Consider the following 20,845-nt stretch of genomic DNA (forward strand, 5'->3'; position numbering starts at 1 on the left):
AGGGTTTCCGAGGCTGTAAATCTTTATGGGAGCAGAACACCTCATCTTTCTCCCGCGGAGTGGCTGGTAGTTTCGAACTGGTGGCCTTAAGGTTCACAGCCCGATTGGTAACCACTACGCTACCAGAGCTCCTTATATATGAGTCGGAACCGAATCAATAGCACTTAGTAACAACAACAACATAGAGACAGGAAGGTAGGTAATCGACATATGGATTTATCTACCTACCTAATTACCTACCTTCCTGTCTCTATTGTTGTTATTACTAAGTGCTATTGATTCGGTTCTGACTCATAGCGTCCCTGCATTGAGTTTAAATGGAGTGGCTGGAGGGTTTGAACTGCCAACCTGTGGTTAGCAGTCCAGTGTGTATCCAGCAGTGCCACACCAGAACTCCATCTCTCTATTAGAGATATAGTGTTGTTAATTGCCGTTGAATTGGTTCTGACTCACAATGATCCTGAATAGGGTTTCCAAGGAGCAGCTGATGGGTTTGAACCACCAACCTTGTGGTTAGCAGTCCAAGACTTATCATACAGCATCACAGCTGGACTCCTCTAGCTATTTAGATAGATTCAAAACTCACTGCCACTGGGTCAGTTCCAAATAGTGACCCTATAAAACAGAGCAGAACTGCCCCTTAGTTGGCCAGACTGTCAATCTTTATAGAAGCTGACAGCTGCAACTTTCTTCTAGGAGCAGCTGGGGGGTTGGAACTGTTGACCTAGTGATAGACAGGAGTCAGTTCCACCAGATGACTGATAGATAGATAGATAGACAGACAGACAGACACATAGATGTATATAATGTTAATGCCATGTGCTGTTGATCCATAGCGAACCCTGTACAAGGTTTCCAAGAAGAAGCTGGTGGTTTTGAACCACCGACCTTCTGGTTAACAGTCCAGTGCTTACCCTGTAGTACCTCACCAAGACTCTTATGCGTATGCTGCTATTGTTGTTTTTAAGTCTCGTCGACTCAATTCCCACTCATAGCTATCCTGTGTAAGTAGGGTTTCCAAGAAGCAGCTGGTGAATTTGAACCACTGACCTAGCAGTTGAAACCGACGTTGCATTCCAGTGCATTATCCCATAGAGGCACACCAAGACTCCATAGGTAGTTCTATATAAAAGGGGACTTCAAAACGTTCATGAAAAAACTGAATTGAAATATAATGGAATTTTTCCACAAATATTTTGAAGCTTTTAAGAGTATATATACCAGGGGGCTTCAGAGAGTTCCTGGAAATATTCCATTATCTTTGATTCAATTTTTTCCAGCAACATTTTGAAGCCCCCTCATATGTATCTATATATTTATAATCAACCCATTGAATTCATTTTCTATTAAATATTATATTTCCCATTTGATATAAAATAACAAATTAGTTGATAGGTCTGCAAATTGTCTGAGTTTCAGTTTTGCATGCTACTGGAAGATACATTGGAATTCATATTTTCTTGACTTCAAAGTCCAAGGCATTTTCCTCCTGAGCTTGTCATCCATTGCTTTGCTCCATGCCTTCCTTCTGCAGACTATAGTTAGGCACCAATTGTCAAATTATGACAGCAGAGGTGTGGAGCAAGCTTCGGCATCATTCTATACCTATTCATACTGCGATATCAGTCACAGTATCAGTCACATAAAATTATGTAAAATTTTAGAAACATGAGATTTCTTAAACATCCAAATTCCTCCAAAAGCAGATTCATAGAATTAAATGTAAAATTCATTACTCCCATCTAAAGTGCATGTCTCAATTTCATTACTTAGAGGATAGGTGACCCAAGATAATATTCCACTGGTTTCAAACCTCTTTTATGAAGAACTAGTTGGGAGCACATTGGCTGTGTAGGATAAGCACTGGACTGTGAACCACAATGTCAACAGTTGGAGGCCACCAGCCCCTTTGTGGGAGGAAGATGAGGCTTTCTGTTCCCACAAAGATTTACAGCCTCAGAAATTCTATGCAACAGGAGTGGGGAATCTTTTTTCTGCCAAAATTTATAACATCAGTCACTGGTCAAGCGAAATTATCAACTTAAAAATTAGCCAGCTATATTTGGTCAAACATTGAATTAACTCACCAGTAATGTGATGGGCTAAGGAGCTCTGGTAGCGTAGTGGTTATGAATCGGGCTGCTAATCTCATGGTCAGCAATTCAAAACTACCAGCTGTTCCACGGGAGAAAGATGAGGCTTTCTGCTCTTGTAAAGTTTACAGCCTTTTAAACCCTATCAGGGTCGCTAAGAGTCGGAACCGAGTCCATGGCACATAACCATCACCACCACCAATGTGATGGCTAGAACTGCAGTTGCCTTGGCAAGGTCAGACCAAATTATTTCAAGGGCCTTATAAGGAGCTCTGGTAGCGTAGTGGTTACATAACCAGCTGCTAATCTCATGGTCAGAAGTTCGAAACTAACATCGGCTCCGTGGGAGAAAGATGAGGCTTTCTGCTCCCAGAAAGATTTACAGCCTCAGAAACCCTGTACACAGGGTCGCTATGAGTTGGAACCGACTCCACGGCACATAACTAAAACAACAACAAAATGGTCCATGGGTTGGATGTTCCCCACCCTGCTATATAGGGTCCACTATGAGTTTGAACCCACTCGACGGCATTTAGCAACAAGTTCAGGGAAGCCTCAACTCTTCGACTTGAGAAGTTCTGGGTCACCTTCGACACAATTTGGCTTGTTAACAGACACATGGTACTTTTCAATAGCAACCAGGCTACAATTAAGAGATTGGACTGAAGATCAGGAAAATCTAGGGTCAAATGCAGACACTGTCATCTTTGCTTTATCTGATGACAGAACGTCTTGCATTGAGTCATGGAGTGTTTGTGAAATTTACACATGATAAAGGGCATATAAATGGCTAGAACCCTGCCTCATACCCAGCATAGAGCAACACCTTCAATAGTATAATTAATTTTGTCCTGGTTAGCAAAGACTGCTATCTCCAGTAGTAGTAGTTGGTTTTTTTTTTCTTTCTTTCTTTCCTCATTAGTTTTATCCAGATGCCATCTTCTGTCGAAACTCCACCACCAATGCCATAGTTTTAGTTTTATTCTGAATTAGGACTGCATGGATAACAGCTGTGGATTATAAAGGGAAGTTAGTCCCTAGACCAACAATGTAGGACTCACTTGGGGACTTGTTAGAAATTAAACTTCTTATCCTAGTAACTTTTGTTTTAGCAAGGCTGCCAGGTCATTCTAATGCAACAGAAATTTTTACACACCATCAGATTATAAAAATAATATTTCCCCCCTATTTTACATACCTTGGGTCACCTAATTCTTCATACTCCCTCCATATGCTATTTGTAAATCTGAATATTAAAATTTTGAGTACTAGGTATCTCTCAAAAGGCCCTGGTGGCACAATGGGTTAAGTGTTAGGTTGATAACTGAAAGTTCAGCAGTTCAAACCCACCATTCACTCTGTGGAGGAAACATGAGACCATCTGCTTCTTTAAAGATTCAGAAGCTTGGAAACCCTAAGGGACAGTTCTATCATGACTTACAGGGTCACCAGGAGTCTGAAGTGACTTGACACCTGTGAATTATATATTCCTTTGCATTGCATGGGCTCCACTTATACAGAGCATAGAGGTTATGAATCGGGCTGCAAACCGCAAGGTCAGCAGTTTGAAACTACCAGCCTGTTCCATGGGAGAAAGATGAGGCTTTCTGCTCCCATAAAGATTTACAGCCTCGGAAACCATGTACAGGGTTGCTATGGGTCGGAACTGACTCCACGGTACATAACCACGAACCACCACTTATACATAACAAAGATAAGGTCCTTGATAAGACATCCAAAGCAACCATGACTTGTGACATTCACTGTGACCAAATCTTCTTCCCCAATTGCCTTTATCTTCAGAGTATATTCTAAGATCTCCTTTCCTTGATCATGGACAAACTCTGATTTTTCAATGGAACTCTAGACAAAACGATCTTGTTACTTTACACTCCTGATGCAAACACACCTGTCCCAGGGAAATGTCCCAGAAAATACTACCATCTCTCGTGTCCAATGGAGGTATTCCAAATGACTAAAAATTACATGCCTTTTTGGTAAATGACATTCTAGAATTTTAATACAGGCCTTAAAGTAGTCTTCTACAGCTCAACTTCTTTGTTGCTATTATTGTCGTTGTTATTAAGTGCCGTTGAGTCGATTCCGACCCATAGCGACCTGGTATAAGGTTTCCAAGCAGCTGGTGAACTTGAACCACTGACCTTGCAGTTTGATGCATTAACCTACAGTGCCACACCAGGCCTCCATTTGGGTGCTGCCAAGTTAGCGCCAACTTATGACAACCCTATCTGTAACAGAACAAAACACTGTCCAGTTCTTTGTCGGCCTCAAAATTGTTGATATGTTTGAGCCCACTGTTGCAACTATTACATTTTGGAAAGGTTCTCTCCTTTTTTCTGACCCTCTACTTTAAACAAGGATTCCTACTGGCACAGTGGGCTAAACACTGGGATGCTAGCTATGAAATTGGTTGTTCAAACCCACCAGCTGCTCCACAAAGGAACGATGAGAACATCTGCTTCTGTAAAGATTTATAGCTCCGGAAACCCTGGGAGCAGCTTGACACTGTCTTACATGGCTACTATGTGGGAACTGACTGGATGTCAATGCGTTTGTTTGGTTTTCTGTTTTTCTACTTTATGAAGCATGTTCTTTTCTAGTGATCTGTCTTTACGGAAGACAAGGTAATGTAAGCGAGATGAAGTTTCACCAGACTCACTTCTAAGAACATATTGGCTATACTTCTGCTTCTTTGCTCTGTCTTACTGCTTAAAGGAGAAGAAAATATGTCCACTGTTTTCTCAATATTGAATTCTTAACCCATTGTGCAATAAAAAACAAAACTCAACTGCCATCGAGTCAGTTCTGACTCACAGTGACCCTACATAGTGTTTGCTGCTGTGAGGTTCCATTGAGTTGGTTCCAGTTCATAGTGACCCTATGCACAAGACAATCCTACTCCTATATCATTTCCACAATCATTGTTATTCTTGAGCCCATTGCTTCTGCGACTAGGCCAGCCAGTCCATCTCATTGGGGGTCTTCCTCTGTTTTGCTGATCCTCCACTTTACTGAACATGATGTCCTTCTCCAGGGACTGACCTCTCTCGATAATATGTCCAAAGTATGAGAGATGACATATGGCCATCCTGGCTTCTAAGGAGCATTCTGGCTATACTTCTTCCAACACAGATTTGTTTGTTCTTCTGGCACTCCATGGTACTTTTAATATTCTCCTTCAACACCATAACTTGAACATATCAATGCTTCACTTTTCCTTACTCGTTGTCTAATTTTCACATGCATATGAGACTATTGAAAATACAACGTGCACCTTAGTCCTCAAAGTGACTTCTTGGATTCTGAATACTTTAAAGAGGTCTTGTGCAGAAGATATGCCTAATGCAATATGTCATTTGATTTCCTGACTGCTGCTGCCATGTGTTGAGAGTGGGTTTATTAAACTGTAAATCTTTATGGGAGCAGACAGCCTCATCTGCATTCCTTGCAATTGGTAGCCCCACACCTTACGCACAGCATTACCAGGACTCCTTTAACTCACTACGTAGTTGTTTTTAGTTGCCATCATAGCTACCCTGTTTAGAGTTTCTGAGGAGTGGCTGGTGGGTTTGAACCACTGAACTTTTAGTTAGCAGTCTAGTGCTTATCCTACAGTGCCACACCAGGACTCCTTAACTCATTATAATGATGGTGGTTGTGTACCATTGAATCGGTTCTGTGTCACACCGACACTGCACAGGTTTCCGACGCTGTAAATCTTTATGGCTATGAAAACTCTCCTCTTTCTCCTGAGGAAGGGCTGGTAGATTGGAACTGCAGACCTTGCAGTTAGCAGCCCAGCTCATAATCCACTATGTTACCAGAACTCCTTTAACTCTTTATTTGTTGTTGTTGTTGTTAAGTGCCGCCGAGTTGCTTCCAACTCATAGAGAGACTGCACAGGGTTTCCGAGAAGAGTGGCTGGTGAGCTTGAACCACCAACCTCGCGGTTCAAACCGTCCTTGCAGTCCAGTCCATTAACCCACAGCGCCACACCAGGACTCCTTAACTCATTACGGTTGTGATATGGTTAATGAGCTGGACTGCAAGGTTTAACTCATTATAGAGACACATTAAGTATTGAAATGAGCTGAAACCTATCTGATCTTGGCATTTATTTAATTACGGACTTAGAGCAATACTAGTGTTGTGAGGAGATAGCAGTGTTACGTTCTGGTGAGATGTTCTGTTTATTTTGTCTGCGTGAACCTAGGTAGTCATTCTGCATCTCAGGGTCTGTTTCCTTATCATTCCTCATTAGGTTTCTGTGAGGCTGAAAGAAAACAATTCTTGGGAAGTGTGCAGTACAGTGTGTGGCTCTAAGCTGGTGTTTAAAGGATGTTTCTTTCTTTGTTCACAGTTCATTTAAATCCCGAAGTGAGCAGAATGGCAGGCGTAAATGGAACCGTTGGAACATTTGCTCTTGACAAACTGCATAACCCTTGACCCCGGGCAACAGGTGAGGTGGATCCTTGTTCAACAGAGACTCTAAGGACCAGCAGATCTGAGCACCATGAGTGATGTAATACTCTACTCCCCAAATAAAATAGAAGCCAAGTAGTATCGTAGTTTAAATACAGGTAGCATACTTGATTGCTAACCAATGAACTGGATGTTTGATCTACTCAGAGGGACCTTGGAATAAAGTCCTGGTGATCTCTACTGAAAAACTGGTCGTAGAAAACTCCACAGAGCTCAAGTCTCCTCTGATTGGGGTCGCCATGAGCCAGATTTAACTTGACCATAACAGTATATTAGCTTTGCTTTGTTTTTTGTCTACCTGACCCAGAACTGAAATCCCAGGTATGTAGGGGTGGGTAAAGATTAAATTGGTGCCTATTTTTAGCCCCTTTTCTAAGCTTTGGATTAGGGATTCCTATAATCAGAAACGTGCTGTATTTTCATTCTTTTGGCTTTGCTGCTTTGTAACCTACTTCCACTTGTTCAATAGAGATTAGATTAAACGATAAACGGGCTTGTTGGGTAATGAAGTGTGGGCTGGCATTATTCAAGGCTTGCCTCAAGTCTCTCAGAAAGCAAGAGAAAAAGGCTCCTAGGAAGAAGCCTGGATTCCTGGGGAAAGGGTGAGGGAACCTGACTCACCTCCCTCCCAGCTCCTTTCTCATGCTCACTGGTTCCCTAAATCGGTGAATACACCACGGGAATCCTTCCCTGTGAGCCCAGTCAGTGTCCCATAATTATCATACAAGGAGAGCACAGTAAGTCATTCTTACCCTTACAGCTTTAGACACTGGGGAAAGGATAACTTGAAAAAATCTAGGAAGTCCTAGTGTGTGCTTGCCTGTCTTCTTGAGACTTTTAACAAAGGGCTAAGTGGGGATGCATTCAATCAAAGACCCTTACCACTGATCAATTAATAGGTGCTGTATTTAGAATTCATCAGGGTACTCACCAGCAGTTTTAATTCATTATTTTATTTATTCACTCATTCATTAAGCAAATAATTATATTGGGCATCTAAGCACTGTGGTTAGACCCTCAGGATAAAATGGGGATCAATAATAAAGCAATAATACAATGTTTCAGGCAAGCAAGGATCTTATCTATTTCTTCTCTTGCAACGTGTTTCCAAAGATGTAAGCAAGTAAGTTTGTATTATCAGCTGTGGCCTATCATGTGAAGGAAAATAGATTAATAAGAACTTTTAACATAGAAATCTGTTGATCTTGTTGTTAAGTGCCATTGAATCGATTCTGACTCATAGCAGCCCTGTACAGAGTTTCTGAGGAGTGGCTGGTGAGTATGAACCACTGACTCTGCGGTTCAAATTGACCTTGCAGTCCTGCACGTTAACCCGCAGCGCCAAGTTGCCTATCTGGCTAAGATAGTACTGTCAGATGAAGAATGCTGTCTCTCCTGCTGTCTACATATCACAAATAAGAAATATGCTCAGAATAATCTCATGGGTATACTTCATAAACAAGTGTAAAATGTGGAAGATGTTAAAAAGATGAGGTTAGTTATTTTACTTCATTTAAAAAAATCACTTCTTGGCATATATTTTGATTGTGTCAAAAGGATAAATTTAACATCTACTATCAACCTTACAAGCATCATTTAATGATTGGCACTAGTATTAGCATTATTAAAAAAAAGTTTATCGTATGCTAAACAGAGTGTTATCACACACTTATATCAAACACTCATCACATATTTATAAAGGTATTCGCATAGGTTTCCCATTTCCTTTACAAGGGCAAGTCAAAATGTATTGCTATAAAGTCACAAAAACCTATATTAAACAAAAATATTAAACTGTGAAGCTACTGTTTCTTGACACATCCACCACCTAGGTCTCTACACTTCTGAATGCGATGTTTCCAGCTCTCTAACCCTTCCTTGAAGAATCCTGTGCTCTTCCATCTACACCATATCAAAATGGCAGTTTGGCCATTCTTAAGGGACCCAAATTTTGCTATTTTCAAATGTTCTTTGAATTTCAGGGAACATAAACAAATCCAAAGGTCAAGATTAGGCAGTAAGGTGACTGGGCTAACCTTTTCCAGCAAATTTCTTGTAGGACAGTCCTTGCTACCCTCAAAGAACGAGCGGGTATATTGTCGTGTTGGGAAAAAAAAAATCCTTGGCTCCACTTTCCTGGCCTTTTTCTCCTCAATGCTGTTTCGGTTTTTCTTTAAATTTCTTCGTTATACATAGCTTTGGTGCTTGCTTATCTCCTTTCTATATTTCTCTAACTTCCCTTCCCAAATAAGAGACATTGTTGAGGCTGTGGGGAGGTTGGTATATAAAGAGCAAAACATAGGGGCAGGGTCTCTTCTTACCTTCTGTTCTTTTCTAGGTTAGCACTAAGGTGGTACCACTCATAATATAATTCTAATATATTTGTATATGAGTATTTACATTTGCTGCAAATATATCCATGAATGCACTGGAACATACTGGGGACAATTACAAAAACTTCCTAGACATTACAAAACACCTTGAGGCAATGAATTGCTAGACCTCGGGAGTCTAGACCATAGTCTTGGTGGACACTATGGTCAATTGGCATAACACAGTCCACAAAGACAATGTTCTACATCCTACTTTGGTGAATACCAACTGGAATCATGGAAAAGAAGGGTGATGAAAATTGAAGACACTTGGATACAATTAATCCAGTAGAGTAATTAATTGTCTATTAGTCTAATGGACTACATGAGCTTATGACCAGAAGAACTCGATGGTGTCTGGTTACTACTACCAACTGCCCTGAAAGGACTCATGTTTGAAAGTCCAGGATAGAAAGAGAAAAATTTGTGGGCCAATACTCAAAATCAGTAAAAAAAAAAAAGTTCAGTCTTACTGGCCAGATAGAGACTGGTGGAACCCAAGACTATGGCCCGTGGAACCCTTTAGGTCTGGAACGGAGCTAATTTCTGTGACTCACTTTTAGTCAAGCAATAAGTAGGTATATAGGGGACAACAACACTAGAGAGATACTCATACCATAGAATGTTCCACCATTTGAGATAAAAAGGGCAGTATTTACCCAAGGACAAAATTCAAAAGGGCAGAAAAAGAAGAAAAAGTGGAAACACCAAACATCGGGAGGAAGCGGAATAAGTGGTGTTGCACTGAGGGAAATGCAATTCTTGGAATACAATGGAATGTATGATTTGTTGAAGCAAAACTAGTGATCTGCTCTATAAACCTTCACTTAATTCAAAATAAAACATTGGAAAAATAATAACATTCTTCAAGAGTGCCTGATTAAAATCTATATGGACTATCTGAATCTGGGTCACCATTCCAAGTAGACTAGATGAGACTAAGGGGCCAAAGACGAAAGCAATGGAAACATTAATGGAACCGACTGACTGGATTAATAAGAACACAAGCAATTCAGCCAACAATTTCTAAAGGCTGAGGTGCCCTGGTGGTACAGTGGTTAAGTCCTCAGCTGTAACCAAAAGATCAGGAGTTCAAACCCAACAGTTGTTCCACAATAGTAATATATGGCATATGTCAGCTTCCATAAAGACTGCAGTGTTGGAGACCCCTCTGGGGCAGTTCTACTCTGTCCTATGGGGTCACCATGAGTTGAAATCAATGCACCAGGAACAGGTCTGTTGTTTCTTTTATTCCCTAAATGTTACTTATTTCATCTGTGCTAAGAGATATGGAGTCCTGGTGGGGCACTGAGGGTTAACACACTGGGCTGCAAAGTCACTTGAACCACAAGGTCGGTGGTTCAAGCTCTCCAGTCGATCCTTGGAAATCTTATACAGGGTTGCTATGGGTTGGAACCAACTCAATGACACTTAACAACAACAACAAGAGATACAATACCATCATATTGAGCATAATTCTCTCTACACCCATGAATTGAAGGAACAATTATTAGCCTCATTTCACAGAAGAGAAAACAAAACAAAAGAGAAGAAATGATGGCCTCAAGGTTATATGGCAAAATATGTTTAAGTGCTGGGTTTTCCTTCCAACTCCAGAACCCAAGATTCTCCTAAACAATGGGATGCCTGTAAAGATATATTTATCCTAAGTAGACTGATTTGGACAATGCAATTATTCTAGCAACTGGGCCCCATGCCAGGAAGAAACATTCCTTAAGCACTATCAAACTAGTGTGTTCCCTAGGAGATTTAACCATCATTAGTAGAAAGCTTCATTTGCAGTATTGTGTGCAGCCCACTCTAGTGGGCCTGAGCAATGCATTATCACTAACTCAGAGAGATTAATTTAATGGGCAATTATATGCTTCCTGCTTTGAAATTCTTTCAGGTAGCCAAAAGTAGTGTTCTTTCTGTAAATGCCAATTGCATGCTCCAGTTCCATTACATCAGAGGGTTTCCCTCCTTTCTTCCTTACATCACCGATTTCCCTTCACAATATTGCCAGCACCCATCTCCTTAGCCACAACGTTTTCTGAACCCTTCGTAACTCACGTGAGACACTGCCTGTCCAATCGGCAATGGGCAAAATTACAGGCAAGTGACTTCATTTAAAGGTACCATGGTGGCACAATGCTGAGGTGGTTGGCTGCTAACTGAAAGATTGGCAGTTCAAACCCACAGAGTGTGGTCTACCTAAGAGAACAGACCGACCCCACTTAACAACAAAATGGGAATCGAATTCCAGTCTTAACAGTTCCAATGATCTGCTTTGACCATTCAGTGGTACTTCTTCCTTGAATTATAAGCACAGAAAACCCTGATCTAATGTGTATTGCTTTTGCCTTCCACCTCTTCCTCTTTCTTGTCTAAGCTATCTAATTTGCATAGTAGAAAATAATTTCAGTTATTTGTTTCAGAAAATGATGTAGCAGTGTCAGAAACTAGAATTATACAGGGGGAGGAAGAGAAGACAATAATCTAAGAGAGATTTCTGTAGAAGTTTAAGAACATTCATTCTACAGTTAAATCACAGAAGTTTGTACCCTGCCATATCCCACCCCCAACTCTTGCTCCCTATGAAACACTGGACAAGTTACTTACCCTGTATCTGAATGACCTGGTTTGAAAAATGCATCTAATAATACCATATATTCTTAAATAATTTTGTTGTGGTGGTTGTTAAGTCCCGTGGAGTCGGTGCCGACTCATAGGGATCCTGCTCAGGGTTTCTGGGGCTGTAAATCTTTATGGAGCAGAAAGCTTCATCTTTCTCCCGCGGAACTGCTGCTAGTTTCTAACTGCAACCTTAAGGTTAGCAGCCCAATTCGTAACCACTACGGTACCAGAGGGAGAGTGAAATGAACTGTGGGCTGCTAATCTCGAAATTGGTAGTTCAAATCCACCAGATGCTCCTTGGAAACTCTATACAAGGTTGCTATGAGTCAGAACTGATTAGATGGCACTTAACAACACAACGTGAACTGTAGGGTTTATGTTAGTCTTTTTCAGTATTTATGATTGTTGGCTGGTTAAATTTACCTTGGAGTCCTGGTGTAGTGCGATAGGATAGGCATCGGACCTCAAGGTCAGTCAAACTCAGAAGCTCTATACAGGGTCACTATGAATTGGCAACAATTCAATGACACTTAACAAAAACAACAAATTTACCTAAGTCTTTGTCCTCATGATAAGTGGCAGCCATGTTGTAAGGAATGAATGGGGTTGTCACTTGATCAGAAGTATGGAATACAAGTTGAGTCACTTATTAGCACATGGGCATTTAATTGCCACTCAAGTAATGAGATGTTCTGAGATGGTAAACTAGATCTATTGCTAAAGAACTTGGGTAATACACACAACGGAGCATCTCAGCCTTGGGTAAGTGAATCTGACACATGAGGATAGAGAACAACATCTCCATTCTCATTAAGAGATAACAGATGGACTTCCCTAAAATCCATGTTCTAACTTAATTTCATTTGTTTAAATCTTTTTTCCAGATAAATGTGTTCTCAGAGTAATTTTAAATTGTTCTCCTTGGAATGAATATTTCTTTATTAGATGTTCCCTCTATGGAGTTCTGTTGTCCTAAGTGGATTTAAATACTCATTTTGACCAAATGCAATAAATCCCCCTTTAATACTTTCCCCCAAGACCTTGTCTGTGGCTTTGGAAGATAAACATTATGTGTGGAGCTAAATAATCAAACCAAGCCAAAACAAGTTTTTAAGCCATTTTCATTGTGATTCCAATTTTTCTTACATTCTCAGTGATCTTATTATTTTGACTTCATTTCATGATTTTCAACAAAGATGAGTATTTGTACATTTGATTTTCTTAGAGTTTTGCACAACCCAGTTTCTATTTGACAGCTGAAAGTTGAGGTTCTCTTTTGAAACTCTCATTCTTATTTGATCTCAGGAAGCTACACTCCTAATTCAAAAAAATCAGATTGATGCGTGAGTTTATAGTTCAATACTTCTTAAAATGTTTAACCTGAAATAACTTTGTTTACTGAATTAAACATGAATATGTTATTTGTTTAGTCTTTAGACACTGAATAAACAAATAAAAATCAAATAAGCAATAAACAGTGAAACAATCCCCAACAATTCTGTTTGAGAAATTTGAGCTAAGAGGAGCACTGGTAACACAATATTTAAGCACTCAGCTGATAACCAAAAGGTCGGTAGCTGAAACCTATCATCTGCTTCACTAGGATAATAGGTTTCCACAAAGATTACAGCCTCGGCTCAACTTTTAGGCAAATGATAGGCAGATAGGGCAAAGGACAACACAAGGAGGTAGGAACACAATCAAACCATAGGAGATCAGTAGGGGACCATTTACCCAGGGATAAAGCCCAGAAGGCTGGCATGGCTAGGAAACAAGTTTGAATGGAAACAGTCACTACAGGCAAGAAGAAGGAAAACTGTTGTTACATTGTGGACACTACCAACAGCATCGGGAGCACAAAAGGGGTATGAATTGCTGAATGGAAAACAAGTTTGCTCAGTAAACTTTCACTCAAATCACAGTAAGAAGTTAAAAAAAAAAATTGTTATTTTCAACCTCAGAAACCCTAGGGGGGTGGGTTCTACTCTGTCCTTTAGGGTCGCTATGAGTCAAAAGAGATTTGATTGCAATGGGGAATTTGAGTCTGGATTAGATATTTTACAATCTATAAGACTAATAGACATGTTGGAGTCCTGGTATGGCACTGTGAATTAATGAACTGGGCTGCAAAGTCGGTTTGAACTGCAAGGTTGGAGGTTCAAGCTCATGAACTGTTCCTCAGAAATCCTATACAGGGTCGCTATGGGGGTGGATCCACTGGATGGCATTTAAAAACAACAATAATGGACAAGTTGGACTCTTGGCGTGGCACCGTAGAATCAGCACTGAACTGTGACCCACACAGTCGTCAGTTCATACCCACCAGTTGCTCCTCAGAAACCCTATGCTATGAGAGGAAACTGACTCAACAGCACAGTTTATGTTGTATTTATTATAACACTAATATAAACAACATTTCACCAACTAATCTTGATTAGTAATTTTCCTGTTACATACTTGTTTTATGTTTTAATCTTTATTATGATTCAAGCTTTTATATAATTATATACTCATTGAGGGAGCTTCACAATTGCTTATTTTTCACACCATGTACATAAAAAGGACCCCTTATAGTGCTGTGGCTTAAGTGTTGTGCTTCTAACCTCAAGATCGGTGGTGGTTCAAACTCATCAATCACTCCACAAGAGAAACCTGAGGCTGTCTGCTCCCTTGAAGACTTGTAGTCTTGGCAGTGCTATACAGAATTGTGATGAATAGGAAATCTACTCAACTCTAAAAGGTTTGGGTTTGGTGAATTCTTGGACTTGCCATTGCTTGTAATTCCCAGTACTCATTATACGCTTCTTTTTAAAAACGGATATCTCAATAGATTCCAATTTACCCTTTCAAAGGCTGGTTCTTCCAGGTGCTACTGGGAAGGGAACTCTAAAAGAGGACCAAGAGTTCTGCCTATCTTGTTCACCACTACCTTCCAGTCAGGAGCTCTGATAGCCTAGTGGTTACGAATCGGGCTGCTAACCTCAAGGTTGGCAGTTCGAAACTACCAGCAATTCCCCGGGAGAAAGATGAGGCATTCTGCTCCTGTAAAGATTTACAGCCTCGGAGACCCTGTGCAGGGTCACTATGTGTCGGAACCGACTCCATGGTACTTAACAACAACAACAGCCTTCCAGTCACTATAAGATTGCTTGTCAAATAGTGGAGACTTAATAAATACTGAATGAATGAGTGGGTACCCTTGTCAGTGTGGAGTTAGCAGCTCATTTGCCTCTCCCCTCTTTTCGTTGATGCCTGTCTCCCTCACTTGTGATTGCCCTTGCATGAGTATAGATCTCCCCACCCCGACCAGGAAACTCTCTTAAGCACTTCTATGTGTGTTAATCTCTTTTTACTCTTTAGAACCAACACACAGCTCTTGGGTACAGGCATCTCTTAAGGAAGTGACAGATAAAGACTCAAGTCAGCTATGTTTTCGTCAACATATGAGAACATTCTTTTACAAGCAATTAATGCTCACATACTGTTAAGAAAACTTATTGTGGTCCTTTGGGGATTTTTAGATATAAAAGCATAAACAAATCTAAATATAGTTTCTTTCAGAGGTCTAAAGGATAATGCAGCTTCAGTTTTGTAAAGGACAAGAATTTCACATCTCTATGATCTAACTCGTGGTTAAGTGCTCTGCTGCTAACTGAAAGGTCAGCAGTTCAAACCCACCAGCTGCTCATTGGAAGAAAGACGTAGCAGTCTGCTTCCATAAAGTTATATAGCCTTGGAAACCTTATGGGGCAAGTCACTATGAGTGGGAATTGACTCAATGGCAGTAAGGTGTTTTTTATTTGTCTGTCTAGCTAAGGTTAACACTTCTTGGAAAAAAAAACAAAACTGTAACATTATAGGTTGATATACTTTGCTTTTTCCTTTAATTTACCAAGGGAAAGCTACCACCAGAGTAACAAATTAGAGAAGAAAATAGTACTACTAAGCTAGAAAAAACACCACCGTTTTCAAGGCAACCGTTTCCAGAAGAGACAGAGCTGAAAGGACAATCATCTTGGCTGTGCTGGCACTTGAGGTTGCTGTAAGAAACGGACATTCTTCCCTCTGATGTCTTCGCTCTTTCACACTGTGTTCTTTCTATGAGGTTCCAAGAAGGATATTTTCCTTACATCTCAGAACAAGGACAAACTGTGCTTCTCCTGAGCACCTGGGTTACTCTTCTCCCAAAGAGCGTTAGCTGTGTATTTCACAGTCTCCTTGGTTATGTATTAGAGGCCAGAGAACATAAACTCATTTTGAGGACTACATCCTATAATTATCCCCTGATTACTCTATATTATGCATGTGCTTGTGAACCTGTCTTAATGCTGGTTTTTATTTCTTGATTCAGATTCTCTTTACCCAATCTTCTCCAACAGTGTATTGTCTTTGGTGGATTTCTTTATAACTTTGGAGGACTCATCAAGTCCTTCATGGGAAGGAGACAGTCACATTAATACGCAAAAATCTATTTCACTTGGAAATAAACAAACACCATCATTTTCCTTTTGCAACTTTGTGGATAATACAAAATTGGTGAGATGAAGTGCAAATTGTCAAAGATAGCGTAGCATTACATTTTACCACAGAGCTATTATTTAGAAACTCAGGTGTAATGACATTAAGTGAAATCAAAGGAGACAAGCTCATTAAAATCTGGCAGAAAGACAAACATAAGCTAGTTAACAATCCCAAAACCTCCTCCCTGGGAGAAAACAAAAACTAAAACAAATCTACATTTTTACATGTAATCAATGAAAAGTTTTTATATTGAAGACATAATTGTACATAGCTTGATGAGTGTGTAAACTACATTAAACTCTACAAAATAAAACAGAAAAATCTCATCATCCCAAAATAGTTTGCACTGATAGTCTGGAGTTTCCAACAGCACTTGTTACACGTATATGTGGATGCATTTATGTGTAACTTAAGTAAGTGAGAAACAGTTATTTTTTTTTATGCACTATATATATCAGATTCCCATTTCTTTAAATTACAGTGTGAGGTTCTTAAATTTTTTTTTAATAGTCTGTTCTTTTCTATGAAATGTTCCTCTATATTGAAAAGATTATTTTAATAGCTTTTCATGGTCCATTTTATGTCTATGCTTTGATTTATTTAACCAGACCTTTCTCTTTGGACAAAAGATTGTTTCCTTCCCATATTTCTTGCAACCTTTTGGTAACTGATCACAATTTAAGTTATTTCATGAAGAGATGATTCACTTAAAGGCTCCTTGGGAACAAGTGGAACAAATATCAAATGTTAAGACATCAGCCAGCAGCAGGGACGCTTTACCAGCGTTTATAAGTCAGAAATTAAATCCAGAAAGAAATGAAAAAACACAGACACTTACTAATTTCAGTAGCAATGATTGTTATGTTGTGCCATACACTTAATTCTCTGTCCAGTGGCGTTGCCAGGGTTATCTTGCCATCGTCTGCATTAATGTTGAATTGCCTCTCTAAGTCAGTATGCCGGTCGATGGAGAACCTACAAAAACAGATACATTGGTAATTTCCATCAATGTTTATATATAATCTATCCATTCAACAGCCGACCTTTAGTAATCCTGTGAGAGCCGTTGTTGGGAAGTCAAATGAGGTACGGAACACAGTGGCATCATAATTTGTAAAACAGAATGACTGAGTGGGGTGCAAGAAACTTAATAATTATTGTCCAAGGAGTCATTAAGCTACATATGCAACAAGGAGGTCATAAACTGCCGTGAGTTTCAATAGAGTAGAATCTTCAAAAATGGATGCTGATGAAGAGTTAATTGGACAATCCATCACTTTTATTGGACAGCTTGTGATAATTAGCAGTCACCAGAAAATATCATAGAAAACAATGGACTCAAGCCCAAAAGCAAGATGGTGCTAGACAGTGTGTTATTTATGGCACCTCAAGGAAAATATGTGTTTTGTTAAGCTTACATTTGACTAAGTAACATTTATGGGTTTCTTGGTGCTGTTGAGTTGTTGTGTTGGCTTGTTTCATTTTCATTTGAACTATAAAATGAATTAACTAGGTTCCCTGTTAGTCTCTAAGAAGCCATGGTGGTACAATGGTTAAGTATTCACATGCTAACCATATGATCAGTACCTTAAACCCACCAGTCACTCCATGGAAGAAAGATGTGGCAATCTACTTCCATAAAGATTACCATCTTGGAGAGCCTATGAGGTAGTTCTACTCTACCCTATAGGGCAATTGTAAATTGGAATCAATTTGACAGCAATAGAAAATGGGTTTGTTAGTCCCTGTCCACAGTAATCAATGGTTGATGATTATCTCATAAATGTTTTTTAAAATTTGGAACACATATTTTAACAAAAATCCTGCAAATTCAAGAATGTTAAATAGACAAGTAACTAGTTCCGCTATTGTGAAATCTCTTTCAGATAAGATAAAAAGCAAGATGTTTGTGGTCTAGTAACGATGGTGACTCAGAAACACCAGATATTAGGATAATATAAAAAGCTTTTTCATCCGATTTATTAGTAGCCTTTTTTACGCACAGAGAGTGTGTCTTGGCTACTGAAGACTAAATGCAATAAAGCTGATGTCTTAAGAAGCACAAGATATAATTAGAAAGACTGCCCCATAAATAAGAAGTGAAATAAAATTAAACAAAATATAATATATGCCCAAAGGAGGGCCTGTTATGATCCCATTCCCCAACAGTGGGCTGAAGCCATGATGGCCCCAAGGTGACCTCCTAGGACATGCAAATTGAATGTCTTGATCCACTGACAGAGTCCTGATGTGGACTGCTGACTAAAAGGTCATCAGTTCAAACCCACCAGTGGTTCCTCAGAACCCTATATAAGGTGTCTCTAAGAGTTGGAACTGATTCAGCATCACTCACTAACCCATGACTATTTGCTGCTGAGGGCATTTACTTTTTTGATACATGTTCTTTATAAGTATATTTATTATATACTGTAACATAAGATGATGTTATCATTAAAAAAGGAGAAATAATAAATTACCTATAATTCTCTGTCCATAGTTTTATTTTGTTGATATTTTAGTATATTTTATCCTAAAGAGTATGGATGGATGGATGTGTATGTGTGTGTATAGATAGAGAGTGCTAGTGTGGTGCTGTGGGGGTTAATGCACTGGGCTGCAAGGTTCGTTTGAACCACAAGTGGGGGGGGGGTTCAAGCTCACCAGCTGCTCCTCAGAGCAGCTATACAGGGTCACTATGATTCGGAACTGACTTGACAACAACAACATGAAGATAGAGCTAGAGCTGGAGCAAGAGCACTAGCTACAGATCCTCTTTTTATCTATTTCTTTTGCTTGACAAATGATATGCACATCCAAATCCTAGGGCCACAGGAAAAAGGCACCCTTGTTAAATCCTTCCCATCAAAGACAAGCATCATTGAACACTTTGCAATAATAGTTTTCAGTTTTGTATTGTGAACCGAGTGAAGATTTACAGACAAGACCATCAGTTTTCCATTCAACAAATGCTACACTGTGTTTCATCTCAACGATTGTGGTCCCCTCCCTGCAGTAGTACTGTGTAGTTATCCCTCTGATTCCTGTTTCCATTCCACCCTCCTTCCCATCCTTTCTCAACTGTGTCCTTAGGTAAATGTTGCCCTTTTGATCTTTTAATGATTCACCATTCCATAGTGAGCATACCTTACTAGTGTGGTTGTCCTTACTACATACCTATCTACTGCTTGGCTGAACATTGGGCCACAAGGGTGAGTTCCTTCCCACATCTGGAGGTCGCTATGAGGTCAAGGGTCGCAGTCTCGGGTTCCTGCAATCTCTTTCTGACATGTAAGTATGGTCTTTTTAAAAATAATTTTGAGCTTTGTTCCACAATTGCAATAATATTTTTTAAATCTTACATTCTATTGAAAATTGTTTACATTGTCTAAATTCTTTTAAGAAGCTAAAACATCAAATTATAATTTCTGATTTAGTAATGACTTTATGGTGTGGGGCTTTGGGATAAAGCACTGGATGGCAAGGTTGGTTTGAACTTCAAGGTCGAAGGTTCAAACTCACCAGTGGCTACTTGGAAACCCTATACAGGGTCGCTATGATTCGGAACTGACTCAACTGCACTTAACAACATACCCCCATGAGTTTATAATGTCTCCTTTCCCTAAACAATTGGAGAAATTCAGAAAGTAATTAAAACCAGGTGACGATATGCATGAACAATGCTCTCAATAAAACCCTGCGCATGATCCAATATTTGTTGTAAAACATCTCAATGATTTGTATAATGAAAAGAAGAGCAAAATCCATTTTCCTAGCAAGAATGATAGTTGGCTAGACCAATGAGATTCCAAGTATAACTGAGGAATAATTGAATAGACATGTATTTTGCTCCAGATATCATTGTTGTTGTTGTTGTTAAGTGCCGTCGAGTCGGTTCCGACCCATAGCGGACCTGAACAGGGTTTCCGAGGCTGTAAATCTTTACGGGAGCAGAAAGCCTCTACACTCTTGAATTTCAAAATAGTCCAGAAATGTCCAGAGGGTTCATTATCACTTTCTGAATCATATTCATAGATAAACTTTGTAGGTAATACTGGGCCCTAGTAATTTTCTTATCTCATACACATTTCACACATCAACCAGTTTCCCAGAAGCCACAATAAATGCAGGTCAGACTAATCATTGATACTTATGATCCCCAATTTGGAAACATGAACCATGATTATTGGGTTGCTGTCTAGAAATTGCCTCAACCTGTCACTTAGAAGAAGCAATGGGATAGAAACTGGCATTTAAAAAACAAAAAATGTTGACTTAATCCCTTACTGAAACCCATGCTATGTAGATCTCAGATTTGAAGCAAATTCTATTACTACCATTTCATTTATGTACTGCTGTTTTGGGAAAAAATTGGAAATTCATTAAGTTTCAGTTTCTCCTCTGATAAAATCTGAAGTATCAATACCAAAGGAGTGTCTATGATATTTAAAAGCAAAGCATATAAAAGTCTCTGGCACTTATTATTACTATTAAGTGCTATCGAGTTGATTCCAACTTATAGCAATCCTGTATAGGGTTTCCGAGAAGCAGCTTATAAGTTTGAACTGCAGGCCTTTTGGTTTTCAGTCCAGTGCTTAGCCTCCAGCACCACACCAGAAGTAGGTCCTAAGGAATGTGCACTGCGGTTGTCACTCTTGGTACCATTGTCATCATCATCATCTCCCATGAAACATAACTTTTATAAGCTTTACTATTTGAAGT

The 20,845-nt window shown here is 39.5% G+C and overlaps 1 protein-coding gene across 1 annotated transcript in view; it reads right to left on the reverse strand.

Annotated features, from left to right (window-relative positions):
- CDH8 (cadherin 8, type 2) overlaps nucleotides 1-20,845 on the reverse strand; it is a 534,958-nt gene that overhangs the window by 170,243 nt on the left and 343,870 nt on the right. Inside the window, exon 8 of the mRNA XM_006863583.1 lies at nucleotides 16,965-17,101. Coding sequence (XP_006863645.1) covers nucleotides 16,965-17,101 — 137 coding nt within the window. The remainder of the gene's footprint in view (nucleotides 1-16,964; nucleotides 17,102-20,845) is intronic.

Source organism: Chrysochloris asiatica, unplaced genomic scaffold (assembly GCF_000296735.1).
Source record: "Chrysochloris asiatica unplaced genomic scaffold, ChrAsi1.0 scaffold00055, whole genome shotgun sequence".
NCBI classification, from domain to species: Eukaryota; Metazoa; Chordata; class Mammalia; order Afrosoricida; family Chrysochloridae; genus Chrysochloris; species Chrysochloris asiatica.